The 18,523-nt window shown below is 40.4% G+C and overlaps 1 protein-coding gene across 2 annotated transcripts in view; it reads right to left on the bottom strand.

Moving 5' to 3' along the window:
* Positions 1-61: 61 nt before the first annotated feature.
* LOC134080772 (glucose-6-phosphate exchanger SLC37A4-like) overlaps positions 62-18,523 on the bottom strand; it is an 85,462-nt gene continuing 67,000 nt past the window's right edge. For both annotated transcript variants that reach the window (XM_062537378.1, XM_062537379.1), the window contains exons 9-10: positions 9,061-9,199; positions 62-1,743 (exon numbers count right to left, since the gene is read on the bottom strand). In XM_062537378.1, coding sequence (XP_062393362.1) covers positions 1,577-1,743; positions 9,061-9,199 — 306 coding nt within the window. In that variant the 3' untranslated portion in view covers positions 62-1,576. The remainder of the gene's footprint in view (positions 1,744-9,060; positions 9,200-18,523) is intronic.

Below are 18,523 nucleotides of genomic sequence, written 5' to 3'. Positions count from 1 at the left end.
ACAGTTTTCACAGGACAATAAGGATTCTCAGAAGAACAAAGAAGAATACAAGGAAAAACACTGTAGTCAAATGGAACTTTATTTTTCTAATAAATATGGGCCTTATTTCCAGTAGGGCTATATTCTCTAGTAGCCTACCAATGCCATTAAATGTTTCATTGTGTGAAAGAAAAAAAAAACATCTCAATGTTTTTAGTCAAACGATTAGTATGACAAATGTAATCACTGATAGCACCCATCAGTCTATACAATGCTTTTACATGAGTCGTTCTATGTGAAATCTGACAAAATCCAGGAAAATGGCTGCAGCACCAACTCCAATTTTCACCAAGTTTGTCTACACAATGTGTAGGTTCCATAACTAAAACTTTTACAATATTTTTGTTTAATTCTATTGTTTTCATAGTATTTTTGCCCTTCATTGTTTACACTCTCTAAAGGGACTTTATCTTGGATCTTGGAGGCCATGTTCAGACATTCATCTTAAAAAGTATTATTCCTAGCCTGCCAAACTTTGTAGAATGGATTACAACCATGTTGTCAGTAAGATCCAACCATCAAAAGCTTGAACTACAGTCTAAATGGTTTTAATAGAAGTCCCTAGTTTCTGAAGAAAAAAAAAACATGCAATAAGTATTTTCTTTCTAGAAATATAATTCATTGTTAATGTTGTCCCAAAATGTGAAGTCTCCAAAACTAATGGCCATGATAATAATAGATATGAAGAACTCTTCTCCAAAATGCTATAAGTCTGTTTTAGAAAACAGTAATAATATAAGTTGTGTTATTTAAAGAGGAACTATGCAGGTTTTGTGATTTCTTCGCCGTTTTCTTGTTTTACGCTTTCAGGTTTCTTTGCAGAGCTTCCCGCACTCCCCAATCGGTCAGTCTGCCTTTTCAAGAGCAAGAGCTGCGCGACTTTCTGCTTGTCAGTGCACCAGCCCGGTGGCACAAACTTGCAAGCGTGTTTTTTCCGCTCACAGGCGCTAGGGGAAGCGAGACAGCCATCATTCAACCCGGAATAAGTCAAATAACCATTCCAATGATTCCAAAGCTGATCAGTTAAGGTAAATTAAGCTAAAAAAAACCTTGCATAGTTCACCTTTAATTGTGTTTTTCAGGTAATATCAATAAAAGTGCTTTGTGTAGTTTTGATTGAGTAAATATAAGTCAAATAACAATAACCCAATTACAGTTCTACTGAAAATGCATTAAATGATATGATACTGCGTTTTGGAAAAGAGCTCTTCATATAACAAGGCGTGTTTGTATTTTTGTGCCATTTTCATGCAACTGAAATGTATGGAAAAAGCCTGGTAAAAGGAGAAAAATGCATTGCTGTGTTTTACCTGAGGGGGCAATAGTTAACTACATGGATTTATTCTGTAAATGGGGTACAATATTGGTACTATAAAAACTAAATATCTGTAAACTTAGCTATTTCCACATAGATGTTATGGTCATACTAGCCGCCCCACATACCCTTTCAGTTGCATGAATCAATACTTGGCCCACTCACTTGTTAAATTGTTTAACATGAGGGTTGCATTTGTTGTAAAGGTTGTCAATGTGAGAATTAATCCTGTTTTTTGACTACATGTCCCATTTTTGTTTGCATATTGCGAACAAGGAAGAAGCATACAGTTGTCACAGCACAAGTGATTTCTGCAACCCAGAATGCTGTGTCCCAGTCATAGTGTTTAGCAATAGTGCTAAATGGAAGACCAGCCAAGAATGCTCCAACTGGAATACACAAAAACAAAATCACTTCATTAACACCTTAGTGTATAGACAAAACAATCAGTGGAATAGATGAATGAAAGTTCTTGAGACTTTGTTATGTTTTCTAAAGTATTTTTGGCTAAGTACAGTATGTTTCCAAATAATTGGTTAGACCCTCTTAGCCATACCTAAACACATTTTTTTCTAATGAAACAATGGTTGTAGGACCAAAGAGTTTTAAGGCAATTGCTCTGTTTATCTCTAGCTTATCTGCTTTTTAAAACTTTTACATGCATTAAGGGGGGAATTCTCCCATTCGCGCGTAAGCTTTTGTTTTACGCGTTTCTGTTGCCGCCTCTCTGTAAGGCGGATTCTCCCATCTCCGCTTCTGTCACACCCACACCGCGCAAATTCGGAATCAAGGTGGGCTTATGAAAGAGGCGCAATTTATTTTAAAAAAGAACCAGACTAATCTACCACCTCCTTAATTTAGGTTGATATGAAAACGTGAAACGTGGACTTTCTCATTGACCTTCTGAATGCCATTTAAATCCAGAAAGAACACCAACCAATCTTTGATTTTGAAAACGTATGCAAGGTGAACTGAATAAAGAACTGCCTACAGTAAAATGGTGTGTCATCACATAGCTTAACAAAGAAATTACTTCACGAAATTTCACTTTTGCTTTGACGTTTGTTTAAAAAGAGTCACCACATGCTTGAGGTGTGTAGATTTATAATTCAAAAACTCACGGTTGACAAAAAGGTTTCGCTGGCAGATGCCTCGCATAATATCAATTTATCTATGCTAAGTAGACCCCGAAGCCATTTGTTTTGAGAATAACGGCTGGCTGATGAAGTTATTGGCTGGCTAGCCGGCTCAGCCAAAACCTAAATGGCTGCTGCAGCCGCCAAATTTTTAATGGCTGATAATGGCTTAAGTTGCCTCTTCATGCCTACAGATGCCTATGTTGTGCTAGATCTCAATACACAATGTTATTATATCATTTTTAACAAAGCTCTGCACATTTCACTTCAATGTAGACTGAAGCATGTGTAACCTGCGTTGTGTGGAACCACCGCGGTCCAGCCCTGCACACGCCCGGACTCGAACCCGCGAGACAGCAGCACCTCGGATCGGGAGTCGAGCGCGCTAACAATCCAGCTAAAAGCCCAGGCTACTAGCTTTCATGCCAGCAGCGCTCTTGAAGTGTCGGGGAGTGAGGTTTACTAACGTTACACAGCATAGCTAACCAGCTAGCACCCGTTACACTCACCCCCCTAAACCTCACTCCCGATCCGGGTCACGGCACCAATGTAACCTGCGTTGTGTGGAACCACCGCGGTCCAGCCCTGCACACGCCCGGACTCGAACCCGCGAGACAGCAGCACCTCGGATCGGGAGTCGAGCGCGCTAACAATCCAGCTAAAAGCCCAGGCTACTAGCTTTCATGCCAGCAGCGCTCTTGAAGTGTCGGGGAGTGAGGTTTACTAACGTTACACAGCATAGCTAACCAGCTAGCACCCGTTACACATGCATTGTGAACTAGCGCAGCAATTTCTGGAGATGGTGAAATGCTGCAGTTTAAATCTGTCCGCTCCAGAATACGTTTCATATCATGAATCTTTGGTTTTGATGTTTGTGCAACCGGGCCCTGAAGATTTTCAAGTCCGAGTAGAACTTTGTAGGAATTAGGAAAGTATATGAAAAGCGAGATCAAAATAAGGCTACCGTTGGCTTCTTTCCCCCATTTCATCTCAGCGCGAGAAAGCAAAATCATTGCCGAGAACGTGGACCTTTAATTGGCCGTCAACTCACTGAGTCCTGTGTATCGTAGCAACGAGCACAAGACTGATACGGTGAATCCAGTGGGAAAACCTTGTGTATCGTTTATTTTATAATTGTGATATAATTGTATTATTATAGTATGTGAATTGTAGAATTGATATAATTGTTTTTAGATGCAACAAGTCCAAGTCTAAGTTTGGCTCAGCCAAAGTTTATCAGATGGCGGCTCAATTTGGCTTACAGAATTATTGGCTGGCGGCGGCTGAAATTCTAAATGGCGCAAATGGCGGCGCGTGGTGGCGGCTTCGGGGTCTAATGCTAAGACATATGTAGACTGACATCTGCAGCTTCGAACACAGTAGAGAGACTGACATAACGAGTTCAATCTCCATTACAAACGAATCAAAAGACGAGAGAATAAACTATGCTGCTCCACTATAGTGCAGACGTCTGTGCAAATGTATGGATGTCTTCAGTGAGGTTGGAAAGAAACGGACAGAGTCGAACGAAGTATGCTATGGGATTATGACTTCTCGTCCAGTTAAAACTGAAGATACATAAACGGTAAGATCCAATACTGAAAGTGGGGGATTATAATGGGATTTTCACTATTTAACAATGTAGCCTATGAAGCCAGTGAAGGTAATGGCGTGAAATATGCCACCGTGTGACACTGTAATGCGGAAAACATGAAGCTTTATCAGCTTGTAAGCATCACATTTGATACTGTAATGTCAATTTTGTAAATTCCATGTTGCTTACATGTATTTATACCGACATGAGCAATATGCTGTTTCACCTTGTAGTAGCGCTCGACCTTATTCCAGCCCTCCAGAGTGCGTAGCTGGAAAAGTGCTTAAGCCATGGCAGAATGCGCGCAAGAGTTGTATATATAAGAAACGCCCAGATTTTGGGGTTGCTCCACCCAAAACACGCAACTCTCTCTACCACGCGTAAATGGCCGATTTAAGTAGATGGCTGAATTCACTTAGAGGGAAATGTGCGTAGTTGCGCGTTTTTTTGGACATGGGAGAATTCCCCCCTATATGATTAGCCTGGCTGATGCCAGACCTCATCTCGATTGAAATGAGGTCTGGAAACCAGCCATTCATTTTCTTGTATTTGAAGCATGATTTATGAATGCCATCCATTTATTGGGCACTACGAATGTCTACCAAATCATAGCCATAGCCAATTGTATCAATTATACCTGATGACTTAATGTGGTTACTTTAATACTTCAAAATAACATTTGATAAACTAGAGAATGTAATTCCAAGAAAATTACAAGTGCATGAAAATGCAAAAGGTATAGTTTAATGGATGTTTAAAGTATGCTAATGTTTGCCAGCAGTTATGTTAATAATGGTTATACGCTTATCAGCTTGCTTAGCTAAGTTAGATCATGTTTGCTAGCAGTTTTGCTAACCATGCTAACAATACTAGCTATGCTAATAATGCTAACCAAGGTGATTAGTTAACTTGGCTAATGATTTTTAGCTAAAAATGCTAACTATGCTAACAGTGGCATTCTGAACAGTGTAAGACGTATGAAGATATTCAAATGGCCTATAAGAACTTCGCAGCCACCAACTAATGAAAGGCCTATTTTAGATTAATGGTTAAAACATAATTTCAAGTACATAATTCGGTGTATTTGGCATCCTTTTCAATTTCAAGGTATTTGGAATTTCTGCTTCTTTTTGAATACGAGAAGTAAAATATAGCCTTTCCATTCCATTCAAATAGCTACCAAAGTTAATGCCTCGTAAAAGTAGCAAAATGCTACTGTTTCGCCAGAGGGGGGTGCCAAACTTCACTTTTTTATTGTAAATGTTTATTCTGGTGTTACCAAAACACCTGTAACTACATGCATTTATTCTGTGAACAGGGCTTGGTACAATATTAGAACTTTACACACTACATGTCCATATACTTTTCTATTTCTACATAGATTTTCATGATCCTACTACCTACCCCACATAGCATTTCAGTCACATGAAAATGACACAAAATACAAACATGCCTTGTTTTATTGTTATTATTGTCATGGTTATTTGTTGTGGAGAGAAAATTGTGGGAAAACATTAATTAACTGCCGTATTCGAAGAGGAAATAGTGACTGATACCAAGTGAAAAAGATAAACAGTTTTTTTAATACCCTAAATATCACACTTAATCAGGGACGTGCACAGGAATTTTGAGGGGCAGTTGCTCGGACCTGAAAAAAGCCCCCCCCCCTAAAAAAAAAAGAAAAAGAAAAACACAACTCATCTCTAGACCTATGTGCCTCCTCCTGGTCCACATTTTCCAGGGTCTAGGGCAGGGGTCGGCAATTAAGTTTGGCCTCGGGCCAGATATTTTCCAAGCCATTACATAGCGGGCCACAAGTTCACAACCAAAACAATGGCGAATTTCATTAATTAATTTATTCATATCGGAGGAGGTAGGCTCTCTTGAAATGTCAGAGCAGAGACATTCAAGCAGGCTGATGTAGATTAAATTTGTCGACTGGTCACTTGGGGCGCTAATATATGCCTGTGTGTTTAAAAAAAAAAAAAAAAAAACGCATTCCACGCATTGCTGTTAGCTGTCAAAAAATGGCACTATCAAAAAATCTGAAGAGAAAAGTTAACAGCGAAAACAGGATCTTTAATGATGAATGGACAGATAACTATGCCTTCATCCTCCCTAATTTTATTAATGCAAAGCCCACATGCCTGATCTGTAACAACTAACGAGGGTGTCTCTGCATGCAAAGAGTAGCCTACAAGACGGCACCACGAAACTAAGCATGCTAATGTTGCGTTCCTAAATAACACGCACGCTATGTTTGAAACTCGTGTTTTACTTTTCACAGTTCTATGTGCGTAAATTGCCTGTTTGATGTCAGGCCTGTTTAAAAGAAGTCGTGTTTTAATTATCACCATAAGCCTATGTCCGTTGTTTGAATGACAACATGTGTTTTAGGGACTAGCTTGGAATTTGAGAACCAGCGCTGACCACTGACTTCATTTGTTTTTGCATGTTGTGCGTTCACGCTGCACCTCGCTGCGTGCTTCTTCACTCGTATTCAGATGAAAATAGCTAAGCATTTATAGATTGATTGAAATTCTTCTGTTCTGGACAGTTACGTTTCAAAATAAAGAGCACGTTTAGACTGGCAGTCCGATTTTTAAAAAGTGTTTTTTTTTTTTTTTTCGTTCTCTGGTTCAAAAGATCTCACGGGCCAGATGTTTTTGGCTTGCGGGCCGCATCTGGCCCGCGGGCCGCCTATTGCCGACCCCTGGTCTAGGGGCTCATGGCTGCTTCTCATCTATGTAACGTAGCCTATGAAAAATTGTCATTACTAGGCTAAAATATGAGTCTGATTAATTAAAGATGACACTGTGTAGGTGAATTGATTATCACAGTGCATAGTCTGTCTCACCTGCTGGTTGGCTTTTTTGTTGTCAACCCTGAATTGATGTGCTGCCCTTTGCTGCCTACTTGAGTTGTCTCTCCCTCTCCTGAATTTTTTTAGTGGTCATTTTTACTTCAATACCCCAAATAGTGATAGGATTTAGGCATTTAACCATTTTGAATGAAATAATGAATGTGATGCATTAGGCTACTTCCATCATTCATTCTTCTTGCTAAAACGAAATGTGAGAAACGAACTATTATGCCTACCAAAAAAATAGTAGCCTGCTATGGGACAACGGGCTGCTTGTCTGCTTGCAAGCTATCTGTCTGATTATTTAGGCTAAACGTAGCAAACTCAGCCTGATTTATGGAGATTGTAATTAATATCATACTACTTCATGATGATTATTGTTCGTTTGTTATACATCACAAACTAACCTTTTCCGACAACGTTGAGGAGGCAGTCGGTCTCAGACAACCGCGACAATATCTTTCGTCTAGGGCCGCGATAGACTGTCATGCAGGCTCGACTCAGGTGCCGGTCGCGTGCAGCGCTGCAGCTACAGTAGGCTACGTAAACAGAATTTGCCCTCCTTCTGACTTTCGCTCTCGGTGCCCCAATGGAAGAGAATGAGGCTACTTTTACTTTGCGATTTTTAAAAAAATCTAGACCCACATGAAATTCTGCATCCATTGTAGCCTACGATTTATTATTATTATTTTGCCCTCGGAAGGGCAACATGAGTCGAGAAGGGCATATGGGCAGTTGCCCGAGCAACCTGAGCAACCCCCCTGTGCACGTCCCTGCACTTAATGCATGTTTTTTTTAAATCTAAAGATCAAAATATTAATGCCCAGACATGGCATGTGTTTTTCAAGCTGTAAAAATGAAAGAATTTCAAGGTCTAAAAAAGATATGAAGACATATGATTTGCACAGAAATATTTTGCAGGCCTTGGTTTTAGGACCCATTGATGATATACACAAAGTTTGAACAAAATCTGAGACGGTGCAGCAACAACCTCATCTGATTTGACACAGAATGACCCATGTATCTTCTGTATGCTTGTTCATAACTTGTGCAAATTATATTAATCCCTTCTTAGCCCAACAATCTAAGATTTGATCTATTCTATTTGGTAGGAAGTCTGGGTCGTGTGCCATTTCTCTGAGATGTACAGTATATAGTCGGCCTTTATATTCATTTATTTATTTATTTACAAATTTGTTTCCAAGTTCTTATGGTGTTCAAAATGCAAAAATGTAGATGATAGATAGATAGATACTTTATTGATCCCCAAGGGGAAATTCAAGAAATTCATTCATGTTGACCTGTGTGGAGATTTTGAGTCTTGTTCCCCAGAAAAGGTAAGGTCCTCAAAGTTGTCAGTTCTCTTTCTATACTAATCCATTTAGTTTCTACTACCTTGTTCATCCATTTCATTATTGTTTGAATTTGTGTTGCGTAAAAGTAATTTTGCAGGTCTGGCACCCCTAAACCTCCTTCCTCCCTTTGTTGAATCAAGGATTTTAACTTAATTCTATGTTTCCTATAATTCCAAATAAAATTAGAAATCATTTTGTCCCATACATTAAACTGGGATTCTAGGAGTACCAGTGGTAATGCCTGAAACAGAAATACAAATCGTGGAAGTACCATCATTTTGTTCGTTTCCACCCTTCCCAACATTCCTTCAGGAATTATTCTCCATCGATTCAAGTCTTGCCTTACTTTACTTTCAAAATATAACGCTTTCGCCCTCATGTTGAAATTATGGAAATTAATATGGATCCACTCTTTTGCCGTAATTTATGTGGTTTATTTCATGAGCAAATTACGTGTTTGTGGAAGAAGAGAGAGTAGCCTACACAGTCAACAGCTGGTCAACAGTAAGCACTCGTTATGCCCTAGTTAGTATATTTAAAGATGTCATGCATATTTGTATTAGTTCGTCTCCAGATTATATCAGAAAGTTGACAAGTCAAGGTGCCACATCTGTCGAAGAAACGTCATTAATCGTCTATTAACGCAGCCAGTTAACACAGGAGCCAGTTACCATGTAACAATAGGCTTTATGACATATTTATAATTTTGATTAGCTTTAATCGTTCTGTTGATGGAAGCCTGTTTTGATGCTTCTTACCATTCGCCATCAAAGCCACAATAGCATGTGAAGTTCCACAGAAATTTGATGGTGCAGATTCACTTGCAATCACTCCAAATAGGGCAATTGGTCCATAAGAAGAAAATCCAACGGCAGCTCCAAGTATAAGTATCCAAATCTGTATCAACAAAATTATTTAAATGATCAGCAATCACTAAAGCCATCACACACAACCTCATGTGAAAACTGAAAACATTAATTACATTGTGATCAAAAGCATCAACATTAAGCAAATGTTTTGTATCTATCCTAAAGTCAGTTTGGTCCTCCATCCAATTGATTGCCTGTATAAACACTACCCTGGAAATCCAGGGTAGTTCTCGCAAGAGCACCATTTGAACTGTGTCCGCAAGATACTCTGGCCACGAGAAATGATGCACATTACGTTTATTCCAACCATCTGTGGCAACCAAAAAAGATCTGGGCGAGCTAAACCAAAGATCCTTAAGGCTGAGCAAGATATTTCGTTGTAGTTCATGTCTATGGGCGCAATGGGGATCACTTCCTCTGCATAAAGAGGCGTGTCATCTGGTCCCTTTCCACAGGTGTATAAAATCAAGCACCCGATTATCTATAGGCGTGTTCAAGTTCAACTCCAAATGACCTCTTGCAGCAACGAGAGCTGCCGGTGACAGCAGGGGAGGGGATACAAACGCTGCTATGAAGTTGTACACTCTCTACTTCCCCTAGTCTAGACTTGACCATGTGACGAAACATGAGGCACGGACCCGCATGGATCCTTGTGGATATGAAGAGGCATCTAAACACCTGCACATACGTCAGGGATATAAAAGCCAATTAGGGCAAAGACCTGATGTCATGAAGGTAGGGTCTAGGGTCCGCAGCGCTCCGCAGTACCTAGAGGGCTGCTGCACCGCTGCACTCACTCATTCTTCTATGTTACATTGCTCCGTGATTATTAGGCACAGCGAGATGAGACCTATATTGCACGAAAGAGCAGAACCGGGGCTTTCCAAAGAGACTAGACACTTGTCTGTACGATCAAGTATGAAAATAAAATAAAATCATGAAGTTAAATCAAAGTATATGATATTTACAGTCTATATTGCTCTGCGTTCACCCGCGCATCCGGGACTCTCGCTTGAATTACTCACGGCCCCGGCATCGCACAGACATGACACGCATATCAAACGAAAGATGAGAAACAGAGCTTTCTATTGATACCAAATACATCGATCCTTTTGTGTTATAAAAACAGCAGAAGTGACAAACAAATAATAATGTCATATAGCTTTGGCTACCATTACTCTCGTTTGATTTCCTCGTGAAACCGCCATCAAAAATATATGGAACGCATCTCAGATGAAAGAGGAGAGCTAGAGCTATCCAGATACCAAATACAACCTTCTAGGCCATAAAACAGACGAAGTGACAGCAAAATAATAACTTCATTTAGCTCCACTTACCCCATGTTTGTGTGTGGCATAATAGCCTATGTTCATAATCCAATGTTATCATGTGTTTCTCTATGGCAAGTCACGTTCATAATACGGTTTTGAGATCCTAGCTAACTCCTGTATTGTATCCAATTCAAGACTCATATTGCATCCACATTTGTTTGACAAATAAACACTTTTTGCCTTTACTTTGTTTATTGCAATGCAGTAAAAAAATATATTATAGAGAATCATCATCTGTGCATGTGATGTGTGCTACCACGCAAACAAGTCAGGTCAGATCAGCTAGTGTCACAAATATGGAGCGCAAAAAGGGTCAAAAAGTCATTTCTCATCACTAAATAAAAATGGCCATTTATTTCTGGAAGGCACATACACATATTTCTGTAAATTGCTCAGCCCCAAAGTATACCTCCACCATGGTTCTTATATTGCCATTTTCAGGGCAGTCAGGCCTACACAACCATGCAAGTCATGTCGAGCTGTCAACTTGCTGTGGTGAGATATACGTCAAAATGTAAGAATTTGTATAGTATGCTTTTTAATTTTTTATTATTTAAAAATCTAAATCAAATCAATGCAAGTTTTTATACATTATATTGTGGCAGATCTGGGTAACCTAGACTCTGCTGAAAAAAAAAACATATAGCATGTGTGAATGGCACTTACAATGACCAGGATAAATGCTTCTAACTAGAGGTAGTGAAAATGCCCTTAAAACAGTCTAGGGCTCATGGGGTAAAAGTGTAACTGCACCCTAAAATATGTTTTTTGAGCTGTTGATTGATTGAAATTACTCATAAGTGGTGACCTACACTATTACCAGGGTTAATATTGACAAAAATCGTGTTTCTCGACAAAAGTAACATTTCGTATGATTTTGTACTGGAGATATTGCTCTCCGCGCCCTCTACAGGTTGTAACATGCCATGGCATGTTGGGCCAAAATACTATTGGATAGCTGACGTTGTCCACCGGGTCGTTACAAATTAGGAATGAAACGCCCCAACACCTGCTGCCCTGTTTAGCCTACCTGTGATAAGCCATGTCTGTAGCACCCAGATTGACACGAAATCACCATGCTTGATTGGCTGCAGTAGGGCTGCACTCCCTTCCAAATTTCAGAACGTCCTGCCCATTTTGAAAGCCTTTTTCAGAAATGTGAAGTGGGTGGAGTTATGGGGTGAAGTTACACTTTAAGTTACCCCAGCGCCATCTGATCGTCTACCCTAGCATCACCTTAGTAACCATATCTACATTATCTGTTTTATCTTGCATTTTAATGCACTGGTAATTCCTTGGAATTGAATTTCTAGTTATAAACTATTGTAATTCCTCTGCCATGGAAGTCTATGGCAGCCCATAAAACCGACTAGTGAAAAGTTGTGAAATTTGGCACACTGATTGGGGACAGTCTGACCCCGTTGGTCCGATTTTCAAAAATCAGGTATCGTTGGAAACCTTGGACCAAGCCGAGTTCAACGTCAACATCATTTGACCTTATTTTCCACCATGATGGATTTTCCGCCATTTTGGATTTCATCAAAAACACTTAAAAGCCTTTTCCTCTCACAGATTTTGTCCGATCGACACTAAACTTGACACACATCATCTACAGACAGACCATTCTGTATTCTGGAATTAGGGCCCGAGCACCGAGGTGCGGTAGCTAAAGCAGCGGCTGCACCGTAGGTGCAAGGCCCTATTGTTTTTGCTCAGATTAAATTTCTTCTGGGCCACGTTTTGCCTTTTTTCACCAACTTGGCATGCTCTAAAACTCTTGAAATTTGGCAGCTATGTGTGGAATTGGTAACCCTACTCAGTGACAGAGCTCTGGCCTAGGGTGTGGCTCAGGGACTCCTAGCCCCACCTAGCGCATTGTCTGTTGTGGTCGACACATACATTCACAGAAATGGCCCAGATTTGGTGGACATGTGTGTTGTATTAATCTGAAAAAGTTTTACATTTAAACTATAGAGTGAATCTTAGAAGAATTTGAGTTATGATTATGGTTATGATTTTTGCACATCACATATTTTGAAACACTTCTCCTTGACGGTTTTTTGAAATCATGTCATATAAGCACTATAATGATCTTGAGGGGTTGCCCAAGAGGAATTGCGACCAGATTTTTGAATTTTTGAAGTATACTGAAATGGCGAAGGTTTGAATTATGGCGTTTTATTAAGAAACAGGAAGTTGGTGTTATAGGCAGAAAAAAGGTTATGAATTGGATGTAATTTGGCAGCTACATGTGGAATTGCTTCTGCTAGTCAGAGACAGAGCTCTGGCCTAAGGTGTGGCGTCGGGACTCTATAGCGCCACCTAGCAGCACGTTGTCTGTTGTGGTTGACACAAACATTCACGAAAATGAACCAAATTTGGTGGTCTTGCGTGTTATAGCTATCGCTAGTCAGAGACAGAGCTTTGGCCTAGGGGGTGGCGTAGGGACTCTATAGTGCCACCTAGTGCGTTGTCTGTTGTAGTTGACACCCATTCACAAAAATGAACCACATTTGGTGAGCTTGTGTGTTATTGCTATCGCTAGTCAGAGACAGAGCTCTGGCCTAGGGTGTGGCTTAAGAACTCTATAGCGCCACCTAGCGGATTGTCAGTTGTGGTTGACACGTGCATTCATTAAAATTAACCAAATTTGGTGGGCTTGTGTGTTATTGCTATCGCTAGTCAGAGACAGAGTTCTGGCCTAGGGTGTGGCCTAAGGACTCTATAGCGCCACCTAGCGGATTGTCAGTTGTGGTTGGCACGTGCCTTCATGAAAATTAACCAAATTTGGTGGGCTTGTGTGTTATTGCTATCGCTAGTCAGAGACAGAGTTCTGGCCTAGGGTGTGGCTTAAGGACTCTATAGTGCCACCTAGCGCATTGTCTGTTGTGGTTGACACAAACATTCACGGAAATTAATCAAATTTGGTGGGCTCGTGTGTTATTGCTTTTGCTAGTCAGAGACAGAGCTCTGGCCTAGGGTGTGGCTTAAGGACTCTATAGAGCCACCTAGCGCATTGTCCGTTGTGGTTGACACAAACATTCAGGAAAATTAACCAAATTTGGTGGGCTTGTGTGTTATTGCTGCTGCTAGTCAAAGACAGAGCTCTGGCCTCGGGTGTGGCTTAGGGACTCTACAGCGCCATCTAGCGCATTGTTTGTTGTAGTTGACATGTACATTCACGAAAATGAACCAAATTTGGTGGGCATGTGTTTTGTTATAGCTATTCAAAGACAGAGCCCTGGCCGATGGTGTGGCTTAGGGACTCTATAGCGCCACCTAGTGTGTTACCTGTTGTGGTTGACATATACATTCATGAAAATGAATCAAATTTGGTGAGCTTGTTTGTTACTACTGCCGCTAATCAGAAACAGAGCTCTGGCCTAGGCTGTGGCTTAGGGACTCTATAGCGCCACGTAGCAAATTGTCTGTTGTGGTTGATACATTCACAAAAATTAACCACATTTGGTGGGCATGTGTGTTATTGCTACCGCTAGTCAGGGATAGAGTTCTGGCCTAGGGTGTGGCTTAGGGACTCTATAGTGCCACATAGCTTGTTGTCTATTATGGTTGACACATACATTCACAACAATTTGGTGGGCTTGTGTGTTATTGCTGCCGCTAGTCAGAGACAGAGCTCTGGCCGAGGGTGTGGCTAAGGGACTCTATAGCGCCATCTAGCGCATTGTTTGTTGTAGTTGACACGTACATTCACGAAAATGAACCAAATTTGGTGGGCATGTGTTTTTCATAGCTATTCAAAGACAGAGCTCTGGCCGATGGTGTGGCTTAGGGAGTCTATAGCGCCACCTAGTGTGTTACCTGTTGTGGTTGACATATACATTCATGAAAATTAATACAATTTGGTGAGCTTGTTTGTTATTACTGCCACTAGTCAGAAACAGAGCTCTGGCCTAGGGTGTGGCTTAGGGACCCTATAGCGCCACGTAGCGCATTGTCTGTTGTGGTTGATACATTCACAAAAATTAACCACATTTGGTGGGCTTGTGTGTTATTGCTGCCGCTAGTCAGAGACAGAGCTCTTGCCGAGGGTGTGGCTAAGGGACTCTATAGCGCCATCTAGCGCATTGTTTGTTGTAGTTGACACGTACATTCACGAAAATGAACCAAATTTGGTGGGCATGTGTTTTTTATAGCTATTCAAAGACAGAGCTCTGGCCGATGGCGTGGCTTAGGGAGTCTATAGCGCCACCTAGTGTGTTACCTGTTGTGGTTGACCTATACATTCATGAAAATTAATCAAATTTGGTGAGCTTGTTTGTTATTACTGCCGCTAGTCAGAAACAGAGCTCTGGCCTAGGGTGTGGCTTAGGGACCCTATAGCGCCACGTAGCGCATTGTCTGTTGTGGTTGATACATTCACAAAAATTAACCACATTTGGTGGGCATGTGTGTTATTGCTACCGTTAGTCAGGGATAGAGTTCTGGCCTAGGTTGTGGCTTAGGGACTCTATACCGCCACATAGCTTGTTGTCTATTATGGTTGACACATACATTCGCAACAATTTGGTGGGCTTGTGTGCTATTGCTGCCGCTAGTCAGAGACAGAGCTCTGGCCTAGGGTGTGGCTAAGGGACTCTATAGCACTCTATTGCTTTGTTAGATTCCGAAATGTCACGGGGTCCGCACAACAGGTGCTTGGGCCCGCCATCGCCGCTTGCGGCTATATTTACTTTTTGTTTTCGGAACTATAACGGAATATTTCAGTAACTCTTCCATGCATCAAAACCAAACTTTGTACATGGACTCGGGACGTTCGAGAAATTTGGTGACCTTTGCCCTCAAGGGGGCGCTGTCATTAGCAAAAAGGCATTTTGGCCTGTAGCTGTTGATATGTTTGGAATCAAAACTTGCTAGTGGTGTCTGGTAATACTGTAGGAGGTCCTCAGGGCAGGCTGACCCAGCCCAATTTTTTATATCAGCAGAATTGATTTGGCCACCATTTGGATTTATTCAAAACCACTGAAACATTTCCACAGGTCACAAAATGTGTCCGATCTTCACAAAACTTCACACAGATGATCTTCAGTCAGAGTCTGAAAAATGTCTTGGTTTTCGGAACAATATCTTACACCGTTGGCCCGCAACAGCCAATAGAAATTGGCAGCAAAGCCGCCAAACAGGAAGTGAGCTCACATCTCGGCCAATCTTGCGTTATTTGACATCAAAATTGTTGTGACCGCTTAAAACTATATGCCTGATGTAACAGCATCGAGTTACCATGGCAACTCTGGCCTTCTAAACTGCCTGCTTGGCCCCTAATACGTTAGACCGGCACATCCGGGAACTTGACTCGCGACGAACGTTCCCGCCCCTTTTTGGGGGAAACAAACTACGTCTCCCATTAACTCCAATGCAAATTAGGCTCAATAAACGTAATTCGTACTGAAAACGTAGGAGTAAATGATAACAGAAAACACAACGAATCAATAGGACCACTCAATATATTACCACTTTGCCGGTCGTTGACCGTGAAAAATACGTTCAAAAGCTTAATTCAATCAAAGTAAAAATATGTCCCTTCGGTCTCCCGAGTAGCCTGCTAGCAGTAGCAGTGGCCAGTGTCATACCCGGACATACTCTTATCTCATTGAATCTCCAGTTAAATAACTAAATTGTTTTCCTGTATTTTTGGCCTCTTATTACAGTGCATGAAAATGCACTGTACTGTTCTTCCTTTTCTTCTTATTATTATTATTACAGTGCATGAAAATGCACTGTACTGTTCTTCCTAGGCTTCTTATTATTACAGTGCATGAAAATGCACTGTACTGTTCTTCCTAGTCTTCTTCAACTTCTTATTATTCTTCTTCTAACGCACGCAATTCAGCTTCAACCGCTTCACGTAGAAACTCCATTCAAACTATGTCGCGTAGGTCTTACTTACGCGATGTGGGCAAAGTATTTTTCAACTTTGTAACTTTTATACTTTTTAAACTATTAGTTAAAAACTATTACAATTTCCCCCATAGACTTAACATTGCTCATTATGACATCACGGCAGCAATTAGAATCTTACTCCAGCTGGTCAGCCACCTGGGCACCAACTGTCAGTTTCTCTCAGGCAATCTCTCTGAGGACTACATATTCTGTTCCCCTGTATCCTCTGTGCACAACAGTATCAAAATAAGTCCTCCTAATTCCATCCAACTTTATATCCATTCATCTTCTTCAAACCATTCACTCATCCACCCATTCTAAACAGTCTGCCTATCAACATCAATTAGACGTTCTACATTCAACTTTTAAACAATCTACTCTGTCTCAGGCTGGCTCTCTTAAGACTAGCCAGTTAAATTGATTACACCTGTATCTGTATCTACTCTCAGTAGAGAGCTGTGTCTCTCCATTCTACAAGAATATAAGGCACATTCCATTCAACATTATATCCATTCATCTTCTTCAGACCATTCACTCATCCACCCATTCTAAACAGTCTGCCTATCAACATCAATTAGACGTTCTACATTCAACTTTTAAACAATCTACTCTGTCTCAGGCTGGCTCTCTTAAGACTAGCCAGTTAAATTGATTACACCTGTATCTGTATCCACTACTCTCAGTAGAGAGCTGTGTCTCTCCATTCTACAAGAATATTAAGGCACATTCCATTCAACATTCTATCCATTCATCTTCTTCAGACCATTCACTCATCCACCCATTAAACTGTCTATCAACATCTATTAAACAATCTGTCTATCAACATCCATTAAACTCTCTGTCTATCAACATTAATTAGACTATCTACATTCAACTTTTTAATTATTTACTCTGTCTCAGGCTTTAAGAGTACACTCTGGCTCTCTTAAGACTAGCCAGTTAAATTGATTACACCTGTGTCAACTACTCTCAGAGAGCTGTATCAGTGTCTCTCTTAACAAGAATATAAGGCACATTCCATCCAACCTTCTATCCATTCATCTTCTTCAGACCATTCACTCATCCACCATTAAACTGTCAATCAATATCTATTAAACAATCTGCCTATATCAACATCCACTAAACATTCTGTCTATCAACATTAATTAGACTATCTACATACAACTTTTAAAGTATTTACTGTGGGTCCCTCTCAAGCAGCGTTTATATGTCCTCCCTCGCTCCTCGATCCTCAATGATCTACATAAAGAAAGATAGAAGAAGGGCTAGACTATCCCATTGTTGCCGCTCCATCATTCTTTATGTAGATCAGTGAGGAGCGAGAGAGGACGCGTAAACGCTATATGAGAGGCACCTTCTGTCTCAGGCTTTAAGCATACAATCTCATTAAGACTACAGATCCTGTTAACTGTTTCCTCTGTCCACAACTGTTTCAAAATAAAAGTCCTCACTGCAATAATACACTATTAAATCATTTGACCATTGAAACTACTCAACTATTTAACTGTTCAACCATTCCAACTGTCAGTTATCATCAACTATGCCTCCAGTCAACTACATAAAACCTCCATGTACCTAGCAACCAACATAGCAACCATTAAAATTAAGTGTTTATGACCGTTTCCATAGCAACCAACATGATTATACTGCAGTAACTTCTTGTTTCCTGATAGTGGCCACCATGGATACCCTAGCAACAAATGTTTCAAAATAAAAGTCCTCACTAGCAAGTTAGCTAGTTAGCATAGTTAGCATTGTTAGCATAGTTAGCATTTTTAGCATAACTGCAAAAAATCATCAACTAAGTTAGCTAATCAACCTGGTTAGCATTGTTAGCAAATCTAGCATTGTTAGCATAGTTAGCATTTTTAGCATTACTGCTAGAAATCATCGGTTAAGTTAGCTAATCAACCTGGTTAGCATTGTTAGTAAAGTTAGCATTGCTAACATAATTAGCATTTTTAACACAACTGCTAGAAATCATTAGCTAAGTTAGCTAATCAACATTTTAACATGAATAGAAATCATTAGTTAAGTTAGAACTGGAACGTTTCATCTTTAAACTGTCTACCTTCACACCATCAACTCTCTGTAAACTATGCAACCACCATGTTTACCCT

The sequence above is a fragment of the Sardina pilchardus genome, chromosome 5, assembly GCF_963854185.1.
Source record: "Sardina pilchardus chromosome 5, fSarPil1.1, whole genome shotgun sequence".
In the NCBI taxonomy this organism is placed as follows: Eukaryota; Metazoa; Chordata; class Actinopteri; order Clupeiformes; family Clupeidae; genus Sardina; species Sardina pilchardus.
The sequence above is the reverse complement of the archived record's forward strand: the minus strand, read 5'-3'. Positions and strand labels throughout refer to the sequence as shown.